At 41.3% G+C, this 13,567-nt stretch overlaps 1 protein-coding gene across 3 annotated transcripts in view; it reads left to right on the forward strand.

The window, feature by feature from the left end:
- Adcy8 (adenylate cyclase 8) overlaps nt 1-13,567 on the forward strand; it is a 212,622-nt gene that overhangs the window by 76,572 nt on the left and 122,483 nt on the right. For all 3 annotated transcript variants that reach the window (XM_055626672.1, XM_055626673.1, XM_055626674.1), the window contains exon 3: nt 10,842-10,972. In XM_055626672.1, coding sequence (XP_055482647.1) covers nt 10,842-10,972 — 131 coding nt within the window. The remainder of the gene's footprint in view (nt 1-10,841; nt 10,973-13,567) is intronic.

Raw genomic sequence — 13,567 nt, forward strand, 5'->3', positions numbered from 1 at the left:
GTGTGTGTGTGTGTGTGTGTGTGTGTGTGTGTGTGTGTGTGTGTTCCTCAAAGAAAAGTAGAAACAAAATTTACCCTGATAATTCATTGTAAGTGGTTGGTTTATGGGATCGTAGAGGTTGACAAGCTGGAAATCTGCAGTTCATGTCCTAAGACTTTCAGAGTGCAGACTCAGGAAAGAGCCAAGGTTGCTAAGTCCATCTGCTATGAATTAAAGCCCTTCTGTTGTTGAAATCAGTCTTTTTTGTTGTTGTTCTATTCTTGCCTGGTTATATGAGGTATGGAGAGCTGCCTGCTTTACTTAAACACCATCTATTCAAAAATTAATCCTACCCAAAATCACCTTTACGGAAACATCCTGACAAATATTTAACCAAACATCTGAGTACCAAATATATAAAACAGTCCATCACCCTGGACCTTAATAGCATAACGTTCAAGAATGCTTTCCACAACTGAGCAAAGTGCCTACACTTGTATGAAAAGACCTTCAAGCAATTGTTAAAAAAGACTTTGAAGTCTTCAATCCGTGAGAATTGCTTAAAAGGAAGATTTTGCCCAGAGGAGCTGCTTAGCATAATCTAATGCTTTGGAGGCTCAGCAAGTATGTTCCTTCTTATTCATGGTCAGGAGAGCACAGCAGTTTGCCAAAAAGTGTCACATTGTCCTTGCTTTATTATTTTATTGCCCCTAGATATTGCCTTCATTTTATTGTTAGAGTTGTCAATATTTGGCATCTGCACCTTAACAACAGTTTCTATGGGTATTCTAAGTCTTGGATGACAGGGCAAGTGTCATGCTCATTGCATTTGAGAAGTGCTAATGCCAAACAGATGAGGAGTAGAAGGGAATGGGCACTATGTGAGTCCTCTATGGAGCAGTGCCCTGGAACATGAAAAGGAATGTTTCTTCGCTGTTCAAAATTACCAACTCACAGTGGCAAGAAAAAAAGGACATCATTCAGTCTTTCTATTATTAATTTACATTCTCTATGGATAAGGAGTCCCTCCCTTATTTGCCACACCTGATACTGCCTACTTCCACTCCTCTGTTCCATTAACAGTATGCCTCTACTGTTCATGATGCCATTAAAGCATTCTTCACTAATTCTGACCATTATTCCAGAAAGAAGCTACTGTTGGCACTTGCTGGACTAGGTAATGATGCTATAGAAGTAGATACGGGTCCCTAGATATGAAGTATCCAGGCTCCTGTGTCCCAGAAATATATTAGACCAGGGAAACATGGTTAGAAATATGAACACATATAGTTTATGAAGCTCATTCTCAACCTTCCGAGAATAAGAATGGGCTAATGAGCTAAGAGAAAGGCCCAAAAAGCGTTGGGTGAAGAGACACCTGCCCCTTTATAGGTCACTTACATAACACTCACCTCTCTCTTGGATTTTTCTTAAGCATGTTCAGTTAAGCTATGGGAGGTTCAGGTGAGAAAGGGTTTCCAGCCTTTCTCTGCCTGTTGGCTTCCTTTGTTTTTCTTGCAGTAGCTTTCTCCAGTCTCTATTCTCCAGTCACAAGAAAATTTGACGACAGTAAGTGCTTTGCCTAAGGTAACAACAGCTAAGTTACCGAATCTGGGCTAAGGATTGTATAGACGTGGCCTTGGTCTCACTGCAGGTAGTGTCTCCTGACTCACAGCGGGCATTCAACCGTGGTTATACAACTGGTGCAGTAGGGGAGAGCTCCATGGGCAAGTTTGCAGTTTTCTCTATCTTGGAACTGCTAGTGAAAGGGACTAGAAAAACTCTTCACTCTGAAAATATAAAAGGAAGAACAATTCCTGAAACCTAACTTGTGTGCACTCCATATCCTGGAATATAGGATGTAGGGTAATGCAGCCATAGGCTGTGAGTAGGCTGCTAAGATGAATGAAAACACACTTTAAATCCACTGGTGTTGAGTAAGCACCTACAATGTGGAAAGATCTCTATATAAAGAACATCGTTCTTTACTCTACACAATACTAGAAGGCTGAGATGATTACCCCAAGTCTATAGATAAAGAAACCAAGACTCTAAAAAGCTGCGTAGATTACCTGACTCCCAAGCCCTTCAGATTCTATGTCGAAGTAGAATGGATAGGCCTAGGGTCTTAGAGCACTGTCAAGCAGGCAGGAGTGTTGTGCACTTTTGGCCCCTTGTTGGATCAGCCCGAGATGTACCTAGGAGCCAAGCCAGCAGCAGCCTCTGCTATTGCGCTCACAGTTATGTTGTCCATCCTGGGTGAAAAATTTTAAAATATGAAAATAAAAACCAGAGTCAATTTTTAGTATTTTTTTTTATTACTAAAAGAGCCACTGATAGTTTTTCACCGTGCAGCACAATTGCTTTCCCACATACTACGTCCGCTCATTGCCCTGTATTTCCCAGGTTCTGTCTGTCCTCCAAATGCACAACAGCTTTATCGCTATGTACCACTGGAGCTCCAAGGTAGTGCTTGAAATAAAGCATGAAGCAAATATTTAAGCTGTAGCTGTAAAATGGTAGACACCTGTTCTTTCACAAATACAGGCTCTTTGAAGACTACACAGGCCCTATGAAATAGATGTTATGCCCAGATAGATCTGAGAAAAGATAAATCATTCAAACCTGAACTTTAGGTCTAGACTAGGCACGTGACTCCTATATGAGGCCAGCTAGGACCCCTTGTGTGAACAATCACAAAAACTGCTTCACTTCTGCCAGAGATCAGTACTTACTGATAGTCAGCTTGCCAGGACTTGCTCTATTCACAAACATGCATTGGCTTCAACTATATTACACACACACACACACTCACACACAAACTGACCTGCTCCCAAACTAGTGTCTCATTTTTCATTTTCCTGCAAGTATCATCTTTCTTTGTCTACTCACTATGTTTCAGTTACCATTTAATTAAACCCAAGAAGCACACTGACAAAACTATTGGTCTGTTAGTTTTACAGTTAAAACTGTTTTACTTTCTGATAATCTCCATTCCCAAGACTTGGCCACAGTCTTAGGGTTTTCACTGGTCTGAGGAGATATAATGACCACAATAACTCTCATAAAGGGAAACATTTAATTGGGGCTTGCTTACAGTTCAGAGGTTTAGTCCCTTATTGTCATGATTGTCAAGACAGCATGCAGGCAGACATGGTACTGGAGAAGAGCTAAGAGTTGTACATCTGGATCTGTAGGCTGCAGGAAGAAACCTTGACCAAGCCACTGGCCTGGCTTGAGCTTCTGAAATTTCAAGGCTCAACCCCACAGTGATACACTTCTTCCACCAAGACCACACCTACTCCATCAAGGCCATACCTCCAGTAAAGCCACTCCCTGTGAGTTGCGGGGACCATTTTCATTCAGACCGCCATAACCACCTAACTTTTGACCTTGCAAATAAATGATTAAATGAGCAGATTGTGATCTAAGTTTCAGCTAGTAAAAGAACATGTTTGCATCTTTATTGTACACTTTTGTTGCTGTTTTGTTTTGTTTTTATTTAAATAGGAGCTCTGTAGCCTACGCTAGCCTTGAGCTCATTTTATTGACACAGCTTCCCAAGTGTGGGTGTTATAGTCATGAACCACCATGTCTAGATCCAGACCCATAACTTTGGACTGCCTGATTTAAACCCTTTGATCCCCATTATCTTCATGTGCAAAGGAGATGAAACTAGCAACTCTAATAGATGGGAAGTTTCAATCCAATCCAGTGGATGGATGCGAAGCAGGTGGCATGTTACATGGTGTGTCTTCCATACTGCCCGAAACCCCAGAAGGAATTTCTCCTGGTGCCTGTATGATGGTTGCAGGTTGCAATGCTTTGCCTGCAGTAGAGCCAAGAGGGTTAACAAGGACTCCCAGGGGGTTGTGAGAGCCTGAGACCTGGAGGGCTTCCCAAAGCCATTCAGGAACCCTGCAGCTGAATGTAAACTCAGAAATGCTGCCTGTGCCATGGTGCTGCCCTTCTCCCTCTTTCTTCCTGCTATGAGCATTTGCATAAAATAAAGATCTTCAGTAACTCACTGTTTCCCCCTTTCACTTCCCCTCAGAGGTGCTGTAGCAACTGATGGCCGTGAAACCATTTTGGTGACATGAATAATGAAGGTTATGGGAACTGAAAGGGAAATCTAGTAGGCAGCTGCTTCACAGATTTCGTATCCAACCAGGGTTTCTATTCATGCAAATGGGAAAAACCGGGGAGGAAAATAGGTGCAGAATGTGAGCACAGACTCTGTCCAGAGCCACAGTCTGGCTCCAGGAAAGATTGTTAAAATCTCTAAAGCCAGAAAAGTCTATATTGGACCACAGAGGGAGCTGAGAATTGTAATAAAGGGTAAACTTTCCTATTTTCTTTCAGTTTGTGTTTTCAGGGATCTCAAGCAGTGAATGACTCCAAGGGAAACAGAAGTGCTGAAAATGGGCTTTTTATAAGCAGACTCCAGGCAAACCCCCATCGTCTTGTAGAAAATGCTTTACAGAGGGAAGACCTGGGACAGTTGCCAGTTGCACAAAAGACTGGATCCTGGCAAGTCTAGGTGCTGGAGAATTTTTCTATGAAAATGTTACATTCAACATATCCCATGAAAGCATTGATGGCATGATGTCGGCTGAGGATTCAATGAGTGTTATAGCTTAAAGACTATTTAGCAAACAAATCCTGAACATTCTACACCAAGGCTGCATTCATGAGCCCTTTCCTTCTAGAGTACTTACAAGGATATTGTTTGTGAGTTCATTTAACAGACATTTATTTACTTAGCACCTGCTACTTCTGAACACTGAAGATGTTTCTGAGTATCCCAAAGAGAATGATGCAAAGCCTCCACCATCTTCAAAGCATGTGGAGTTGTGGTTGTAAAACAGACAGCCTAGAGTATATAGTGATCACTGCGAAGGGGAAAACAAGAGACAAATGTGTCTGTACTGCAGGGTGAAAGTACCTAAATTTCCTGAAAGAAGGAGAATTAAATGACTTCCAAGAAGTACCCTGAAGGGCAGACAGGACTCAGTGGAGGCTAGCAGAGCTTTGAAAGACCCATGCTCAAGATGCAATTAGGCAGCAGGGAGCTGGCTTAGTCAGTAAATCACTTCCCTTGCAAGCAGAAAACTCTGAGTTTGGATCTTCTGAATCCATCTAAAAAGCAGGAAAGAGTACCATGTAGCTAAAACCCCAAGCATGGGTAGGTGGGAGATAAAGATAGGTAAATATGTAGAAGCTCATGGTCCAGGAACTATGTGACTCAGCTCCAGGCCAATGAGAGATCCTGTCTCACATAGAGGGTAGAAGGTGTCTAAAGACCAACACCTGAAATTATGCTTTCACCGCCACATATGTACCCTGTGGGCACACATTCACACCCATATTTTCATCCAGATACAGTTGAGAGCATACAGAGGGGGTTCAGGGAGACAGACAGACAGAGAGGGGGAGAAGTGATTATAGATTTTTTTTTTAAAGAAAGTAAAAAACTCTCATTGTGCTATTGGCCAAGACAAAGAGAAGTAGAGGGGTATAAGAAGGGCCTAAAATGTAAACAGTGGTCAACATGCCTATATGGGCTCTGGAGGAGTACAGAAGTGGAATGATCAGAAGTAGGAATTAGGTCAGTAGGCTCTAAGGTACATAGCTTAGAGCCACCAAAGAAGCCTGTAAGGTAAGCACATAGAACTAAACGTGACCTTCATTAGTTCCTCCTCATTCATTGATGGGCCACCTTTCAACTCCAAGTGGCCCACAGACAGTCTCTCTTCTCTCCTGTTTGGACTGTGTATGTATATTCAAGTATTTTTTCCTGCCTATGTGTCCTCTGGCTCAACACTCAGCTTTTGTTCTCCAGTCGAGGTAACTCTCCCGCCCACCTCCACTGTGGCCAACAGCAAGTTCCTTCTGGCGTGTCACACCTGCCAGAGCATAAAAGGTCATGGAAACCCTTCCTCTCATGAGAGCATCAAATTAAACAAATGGAAGGTCAGGGAATGACCTGGATTTGTATAATGATAGCAAACAAGCTTAATTTTTATTGTTAATTTTATTCAACCAGAATGGTATAGAGGCACTGGGAAGCCAGGTTAAATCCTAACTCTGATGCTTAAACAAGACTTCAACTGTTTCTTGTTACTCTGAGAGTAGTATCCAATCGAGAGTAGTATCCAATCATCTCCAGTTCTTCACTCTACTTACTCCACTTTACTGAACTCTATCCATTGTCCTTCTTTTGACATCTCAAATAGCTGTTCATCCTTCTTCATCAAACCTTGCACATGCTTTTATCTCCCCTCAGGATAACATTCCAAAGTCTCCAGCACACACACGGATATGCTCTCAGAAACATATCTGAACTTCAACTAATTAACTACTCATCTAAGTTAATCACATTCTCTCATCCCCCATTATGGACTCTCAATGTATCAAGTACATCTCTTTAATTGCACTAGTGATAGATGTAGTTGCATAATTATTTCTGTGATCATTTTCATTAATATCTGCTTCTCCCACCAAACTAAATAAGATCATATTAGGATCTATCTTATGCCCCACTGAATTCTGATTAGCTATCACATTTTGGGGCACCAAAACTTGTTAAAGTAATTATGAGTTACAATTTTACAATTACTTTATGGCCTATTAGATTTTACAGAAAGATAAAGTGTTAATAAGGAAGACTGTGAATTTTAAGTTTATGCCCACTCACTTTGACTTTATGGAAAAATCTATCATAAACATTTATGTAGACAACAGATCAACACTGTAATTGCTAAGCTGACGATAGACAAGATATAGCATCAATGAAATGTTGTATCAATCCATTTGAAGACAGGAAAATGTGCTAATATACATCAATTTCTTAGAGTTTAGTTTAACATTTTAATCATATTAAATACCAATGCTTTTTCAACACTAAAGTAGTAATACTTTTATTTCACAATTACTACTTATTGAAAGTGAATCACAAAGTCAATAGTCAATTAAAATTAAAAATAAAAAAGATCACCTAATAGATAAGAACTGGAGGCCTAATATGTGTGAGATGTCTTTTTAAGTACTGGAATTACTGAATAGAAGAAAGAAAATGAAGACCCATATCAAACTCAATTACAACTGAACAAACAGACATTTTTCTTTTATAGATAGATAACTATTGTTTAGGGAAGGCCTCTGCACCCCTCCCCCAAGACTGATGATTTGAAGGGAGGTATCCTATTCCAGAAACTGGGCTTACATTATGACAGTTAATGGCTTCTTGGAGGAGTAATATCCCCTGTGTAGGATAACTCGATTTAAACTCTATGTATATGCATATGCATATATTTTGTAAACTGATAATATCGTAGGTTTGCATATAGCTTTTTCCAAATATCCTTAGAGCTTATTATCCCTCCCATATACTCTCTTGTAGGGGAGCTCAACCTCATGTCTCCACATTGTCTCTCTTTCCACCGTTATGCCACATGTTTCTACTCTCCCACTTGCCTTAAGATACTCCTTTCCATCAGAAGAGGGGGAAAACAGGGAACAGGACAGGAGCCTACCAGAGAAAACTGGTAGGAAAAAACTGCTAGGAAACTGGCCCATCCCCCTAAGGAGGGACACCAGATCATTCATGGTTTGGGGACCTTCCTATAGCCAATCATTTCAAAATGTAGCATTTTGACCAATAGATGCTTGCCAGGTAGGAATCGCCCCTGCCTTGGGCATGCTAGGAGGGACCAGAATCTTTCAATCACCCAACTAACCTGAGCCCAGGGCTCTTGGCTCTCACCACTTAGGCGGTGGGGGGTGTGAGCCCGAGCTGCAGCTTGTAATTTGTAATAAAAAGATCCTCATGTGGTTTGCAACGGACTTGGCTCCTGGTGGTGGTCTTTTGGGGTATTGAGATTCGGGCACAACAATACATACATGCAGGCATTCACACATACACATAAAATGAAAATAAGTTAATATTTTAAAAGAGCCTTGTGGTGTAGGTAAGAGGGGATTAGAACATATATAGAGAGAACTAGTAGAAAGCATGTTATTTTGGTTCTCACAATTTGGTTTTTGGGTTTTTGTTTGTTTGTTTGTTTTTTGGTTTTGTTTTTTTTTGTTTTTGTTTTTGTTTTTTGTTTGTTTGTTTTTTGTCCTCTACTCTCTGCTATCTATGGTGATCAGTTAAATAACACCATGTTGTCAGGGTTTTCTACAAACGTCAGCTATTGTGGGCTATGTAAAGTTGAAGGTGCCATCCAGTGCCTACCAGTGCTTGATTTGGAGTCACCTAGCATCTGTCTGACTAGCCTGGATATCCTTCGACCCCTTCAGAGCTTTGAACACTGTGCCGACCTGATGCTAGCTTTAGAATCCAACTCAGTGGGTCTGTGAGGGGCAGAGCTCATGGCTTACAAAGCTGCCAGCCATTCTTCCAGATGGTCATGGCACAGAATCCATGGAAGAGTCTCAAGAACATGGATCTGGATTCCAGGGATGGGACAGCCTCTAAAGAGTGCCATGGAAGGACCAAGTCCGTTTCCTCTGCCTCCTCTCATGTCTTACAAACCAGGACCACTCTATGCAAGCAGCAGCATTACCTTACCATGCTCGGTGCCACTCTCCGCCTGAGGCAAGCCCTTCCCTTTTTGTCACTTCAGTTCTTAGGCCTCACCCCCTATTGCAACTACTAGCAAAAGGGTTAGTCACAAGCACTTTTGCAAACTGACCACAGAGTGTGTGTGTGTGTGTAAACTGTGTGCTTTATTTCCATTACCCGCTCTTACCCAGGCTGCACCAAGTGGGTAAACGGCATTATAATTAAACGTCATCCACCTTCCTGAGGAACCAGTGCTGCTCAAAGCCGTGATTAGTACCTATTCCTATTCACTGGCAATTATATGAACAGGGCCATAAGCACCTGAGAAGCTGACAGATAACATTAATGAACACGAGAAAGACATAATGGAGGGGCTTTTGCAAAAAGAAAAAAAGGAAAGAAAGAAAGAAAAGAAAAGTACACCTCTCAGAATCACCATGGGACAGCTTTTAAGAGGGGGAGAAGCATTATCACACAGCACTCGGTGGGCACTTCGCTAATAAATCCCTTTGCATGAGGGGCAGGATTAAGTAGACAGAAGGGAGAGGGGATAATGGCAGGTCCTTGCAAATTCCATTTCATTAATTCTCACAGCAACCCTCCAAAATAGACAGTAATATTACCTCTGGACAAATTAGGGATCCAAGGCACAGATTCATAGCTTATGTAATGCTACATCTCTACTCCGTGTTGGGGACAGGGAGAAATAACTCCTTGAGACACAGAATGTGAAGACTTCCCCATACTGTAGGAATCCCAGCAGGGAGTAGAAGGACGGGATTTCATTCTGGCTCCTCAGTTTAAGCAATTTGTACATTCCATGAGGGCTTTCTGCAGTTTCATTTAGACTCTTATAATGCATAAGAGAATAAATGACCAAGCTTAAGAGCCATATAGCAGCACTCAAAATAGTGATTTAGAATGCATCTGTTTCCATCCATGTACTGGAATCCAGACTCTTGTATTAGTTCCACCACACAAGGATGTTGGACAATCTACTACTTTGTATTGCTAGTTAAATGGGGCTTTTCTCTACAACAGTAATCACTATTGTTGTGACTTGTATCATGTCAGATGTCAGGTCTCTTTCTACAAAGCACATGTGTCTTCTTTTCCCATTTTGATAAAGAGTTGCAGCCTCTGTGGTAGCCTATACTAGCCCTGAAAAATCCTGGGCATGTCAACAGTTAATCACAGAGCTATTGGCTGCAGGTGGATTCCAAAGGAAAAGTTTTGTTCTGTTTCTGTACCTATGGCTGAGCCCACTAGGCCTCAATTGATAGTTCCAAACTAACCACAACCCTTTATAGACTCAGTGGATCATAAAACAAAACTAAAGACATGAATGTGAGAAAGCGACATGTGAGGAAGAGTGAGGGCTGATGAAGGTGAAGGGAGATCAAAGAAGAATTGGATAAAAGTAACCAGAGCTCTGCATAGATGTATAAAATTGTCAAGAAATACATTTGCTAAAAAAAATTTTTCAAAAGAGAATTGGTACCTCATAAACTGGATCCCCTACTGGTCCCTTGGTTTTATGCCTGAAGTGGGTTCTTCCCATCAGCCAAGCTCACAATCCATCCATCTCAGTGAGACTCTCTTTCCCTCCACTAGTCCAGTGAATCTAGCCCATCTTTCTCTAGCCCATCTTCCTACCACAAGCATTGCAGGAACTACCTCCACTGACTCCTTTGCCTCTTTCACTTGTCCCACACACAATTCATCCTCCAAACCAGCCAGAGAAGTATTTTAAATTGTGAGTAGGTTTGTGTCACTCTTCCGGTTAGTACCATTGTGTTCCTTCTAGTTACCATTAGAATTAAGTACCAACATCTTGTGTATAAGATTGGTATATATATATATATACATCCTTTCTCAACTAATCGGGAGAGCATGGGCATTAACTATTTATTGTTTCTAGAAGAAATGGCTCATTACAAACACTCAGGTCTCACATCATTCCAAGGAAATGTCATTCATCAACCATCGTCAACCATCTCATTCTTTTACAACCCTCTGCTCTTCCATGTGACTCATCACATCTTACCAAATGTGTATCAAGTGTCTATGGGTGTGTAATATAAGGGATCACATTTCCTTACTAGACTGTAAACACCACTCCAGTAGGTGCCACACCCATCAGTACTCACCAGATAATTGTATGACTATGGAATGACACAAAACTAGCAACTCCTCCAGCAATCTCAGAGGCCTGGGGCTTCTACACCTCTTCTCTCAACCCATGTCAGTCTTACAAGTGAGCCTAACAAGCTGTCCTTCTTGCTTCTCCTAGGAGCGGCTTGTACTGTCTGTGCTACCCAGGTTTGTTGTCCTGGAAATGATCAATGACATGACCAACGTGGAAGATGAGCATCTGCAGCATCAGTTCCACCGCATCTACATTCATCGCTATGAGAATGTCAGGTAAGGACAGGACGCCCTACGTCTCCACAAGATCGGAGATCCATATGTGCCTGCCACTGCTCTGAGTGTCCGAATGTGGTACAGTCCTTCATTTATCTGATTAACCTATTAAGGAGTGATGATTCATCAGAGGCTTCCATATTTCCATGTTGAGGCTGGAAAAAAAAAAAAGACAGAAAATTTTGTTATTTTTGCTGACTGATTTATTTCAAGGATCCTTTAAAATTAGTTTGCTGCATTTTAAGTCTAAAAGCTTTTTAGAAGATGATTTAAAAAATTCACCCCAAAATGCCACCTGGGAGCAACAGTTCTAACCACTTAAATATCTCATTCCTATCTCCCTCACAGCATTTTGAAATCAGCACGAAGAAAGCTATAGCTTCTTTCCATTAAAAACATGTTTTTGTAAGCAACCATATATACAAGCATTCATATATTCACCCACCGGGTCATCTGTTCACTCTTCCAACTATTCATCCATTCATTCACTTGCCCACCCATCTACCCATCCATCTGTCCATATAGCCATCCACCCGTCTATCAGTCCATCTGTTTGTTAGTACTCTCTTTGTGCTCAGCCTTATAGTATGTGTAGCAGATACTGGAATCCAGAGAGTTGCCGCCGTAGTAACAAAGACCTGAATTTAGATCTTAATTTTGACTTTTCTTTGTATGTGGCCTTAAATAATGCATTTGTTTCAATTTCATTGTCTATCTGCGAAACTGATGATTTAGCAGAGATTTTTGCGGAGTTTTCTGTAGATTATGTGAATGGAGATAAAATCTACTTGAGTGTCAGGCATATTGTAAATTGTTTCGGACATACTTCCTAGTTGCAAACAATCAGTCTTGGGTGATTTGAAAATGCACAGAAAGGCTACAGGACAGCTCACAGCTACACCACTGAGGAAGGGTTCTAGCAGACTGGGGAAAGAGACTGAAGTGAAGAAAGTCTACAGAGCCAAACAAATAGCTCAATATCACATCAGAATTCTAGGCCACATTGAGTGCCACTACAAGAGTCTCTGATTAGACCATTTCTTTTGGGAAAAACCACTGATACAGAGTGCAGTAATTCCTCTACAGATATGGAATGTTGCTGCCTCTGCTTCATTTAATTTTCTGTCCCTCTGGCTTTTTTTTCATCTCAAGTTAAAGCCTGAGGCAAACATATAGGATGGCTAAGCCTAGTCATTTTCTCAAAAAGCCAAGAAAGTTAGCATCTGACATTTTCAGCTTATACAAGAGAATTGCATTTCCCTCCTACCAAATCTCATAAGGCGAGATTTCCCAGCACTGGATAAATATCCGTGTATTGATGAGCTCCTAAAATGAAATGCATACACACACACATACACACACACACACACACACACACACACACACACACACGGTCCCTTGGTCCCTTTCTTCTCAGCTTTGGTGGCAAGTAGTAGCAACTTCTAGAAGCACCCATGTGTATTCTAGAAGCACCTCACAATTTGGTGCACTTTCCTGAGGAGAGCATGACTCTGACCCAAGCCTTTAGCAGCAGTAGCAGGAACCCTGATTTGGAGGTGGAGCTTACCAAACAAGCAGACTTTTGCAACAGGTGCACCCATGCAGAATTTTGGTTCTGAAAAAAAAAAAAGGAACCTATCAATATTGCTTCTGGATCACAATATCTATTCTATTATTAACTATGAAAAGGATGGTAATAGTCAATTTATTTTTAAGAGATAGCTCAGGAGCATGAAAAAAGAGGATGGGTAAGGTATAGAGAAGCTTGTCTGGAACAGATGGTCCTTCTGTCCTAAGTGACATGGGGGTCAGACAGATTTAAAAAACAGACACATGAACTCTGGACATAGGATCTGCTCTAGCTAAAGATGAGCTTTGGGATTTAGAGATGATAACTGGTTTTCTGCTTTATTTCCCTCGTGGCAAAGTAGCTTGACAATCAAAGCAGGCCCAGACAGAGCAGAAATTAAATGGCTTTTTGGAAAATAATAAGCAAATAAGTAAATGCTTTATGGGTAAATGTGTTTATGAATCGTGTGTGTGTGTGTGTGTGTGTGTGTGTGTGTGTGCGTGTGTGTGTGTGTGTGTGTGTGTAGTTGCTTTTTGCAAAGGTCTGCTTGGCAAACTCCAGCATGTAAATCATGGTTGCTGTTATTGATGCTAAAGGTCTGAGTCAGAACCATGTTCTCTGCAAAAGAGTGCACTAAAATGATGTGTGTCCTTAGTGAGAGACACAGAGTATACACAGGTGTTGCTAAGAATACACACACACACACACACACACACACACACACATAACATATGGAAGTGCCTATCACCATGAAGAAAGAGAGAAATGAAAACCTATCTTTAAAAAGAAAAAGTATAAAATAAGCCTGCATATGTTCAGCATTCCACTCTGGCTCCTGAGTGCACTCAACATGCTTGGCTTCCATTCTCTATGCTAATCCTTTTTGCTCCACTCCGTGGTCCTTGAGAGCTCAATCCCTTTCATTTATTCAACACATCTTCTGATGGGGTCTCTTTTCCAGCAGTGCACACCATGCTGAATGAACTTGTGGACTCCTGCCCTGCCATGCCTCTGGGTAATAAAAG

The sequence above is a fragment of the Psammomys obesus genome, unplaced genomic scaffold (assembly GCF_907164565.1).
Source record: "Psammomys obesus unplaced genomic scaffold, mPsaObe1.curated_primary_1811, whole genome shotgun sequence".
In the NCBI taxonomy this organism is placed as follows: Eukaryota; Metazoa; Chordata; class Mammalia; order Rodentia; family Muridae; genus Psammomys; species Psammomys obesus.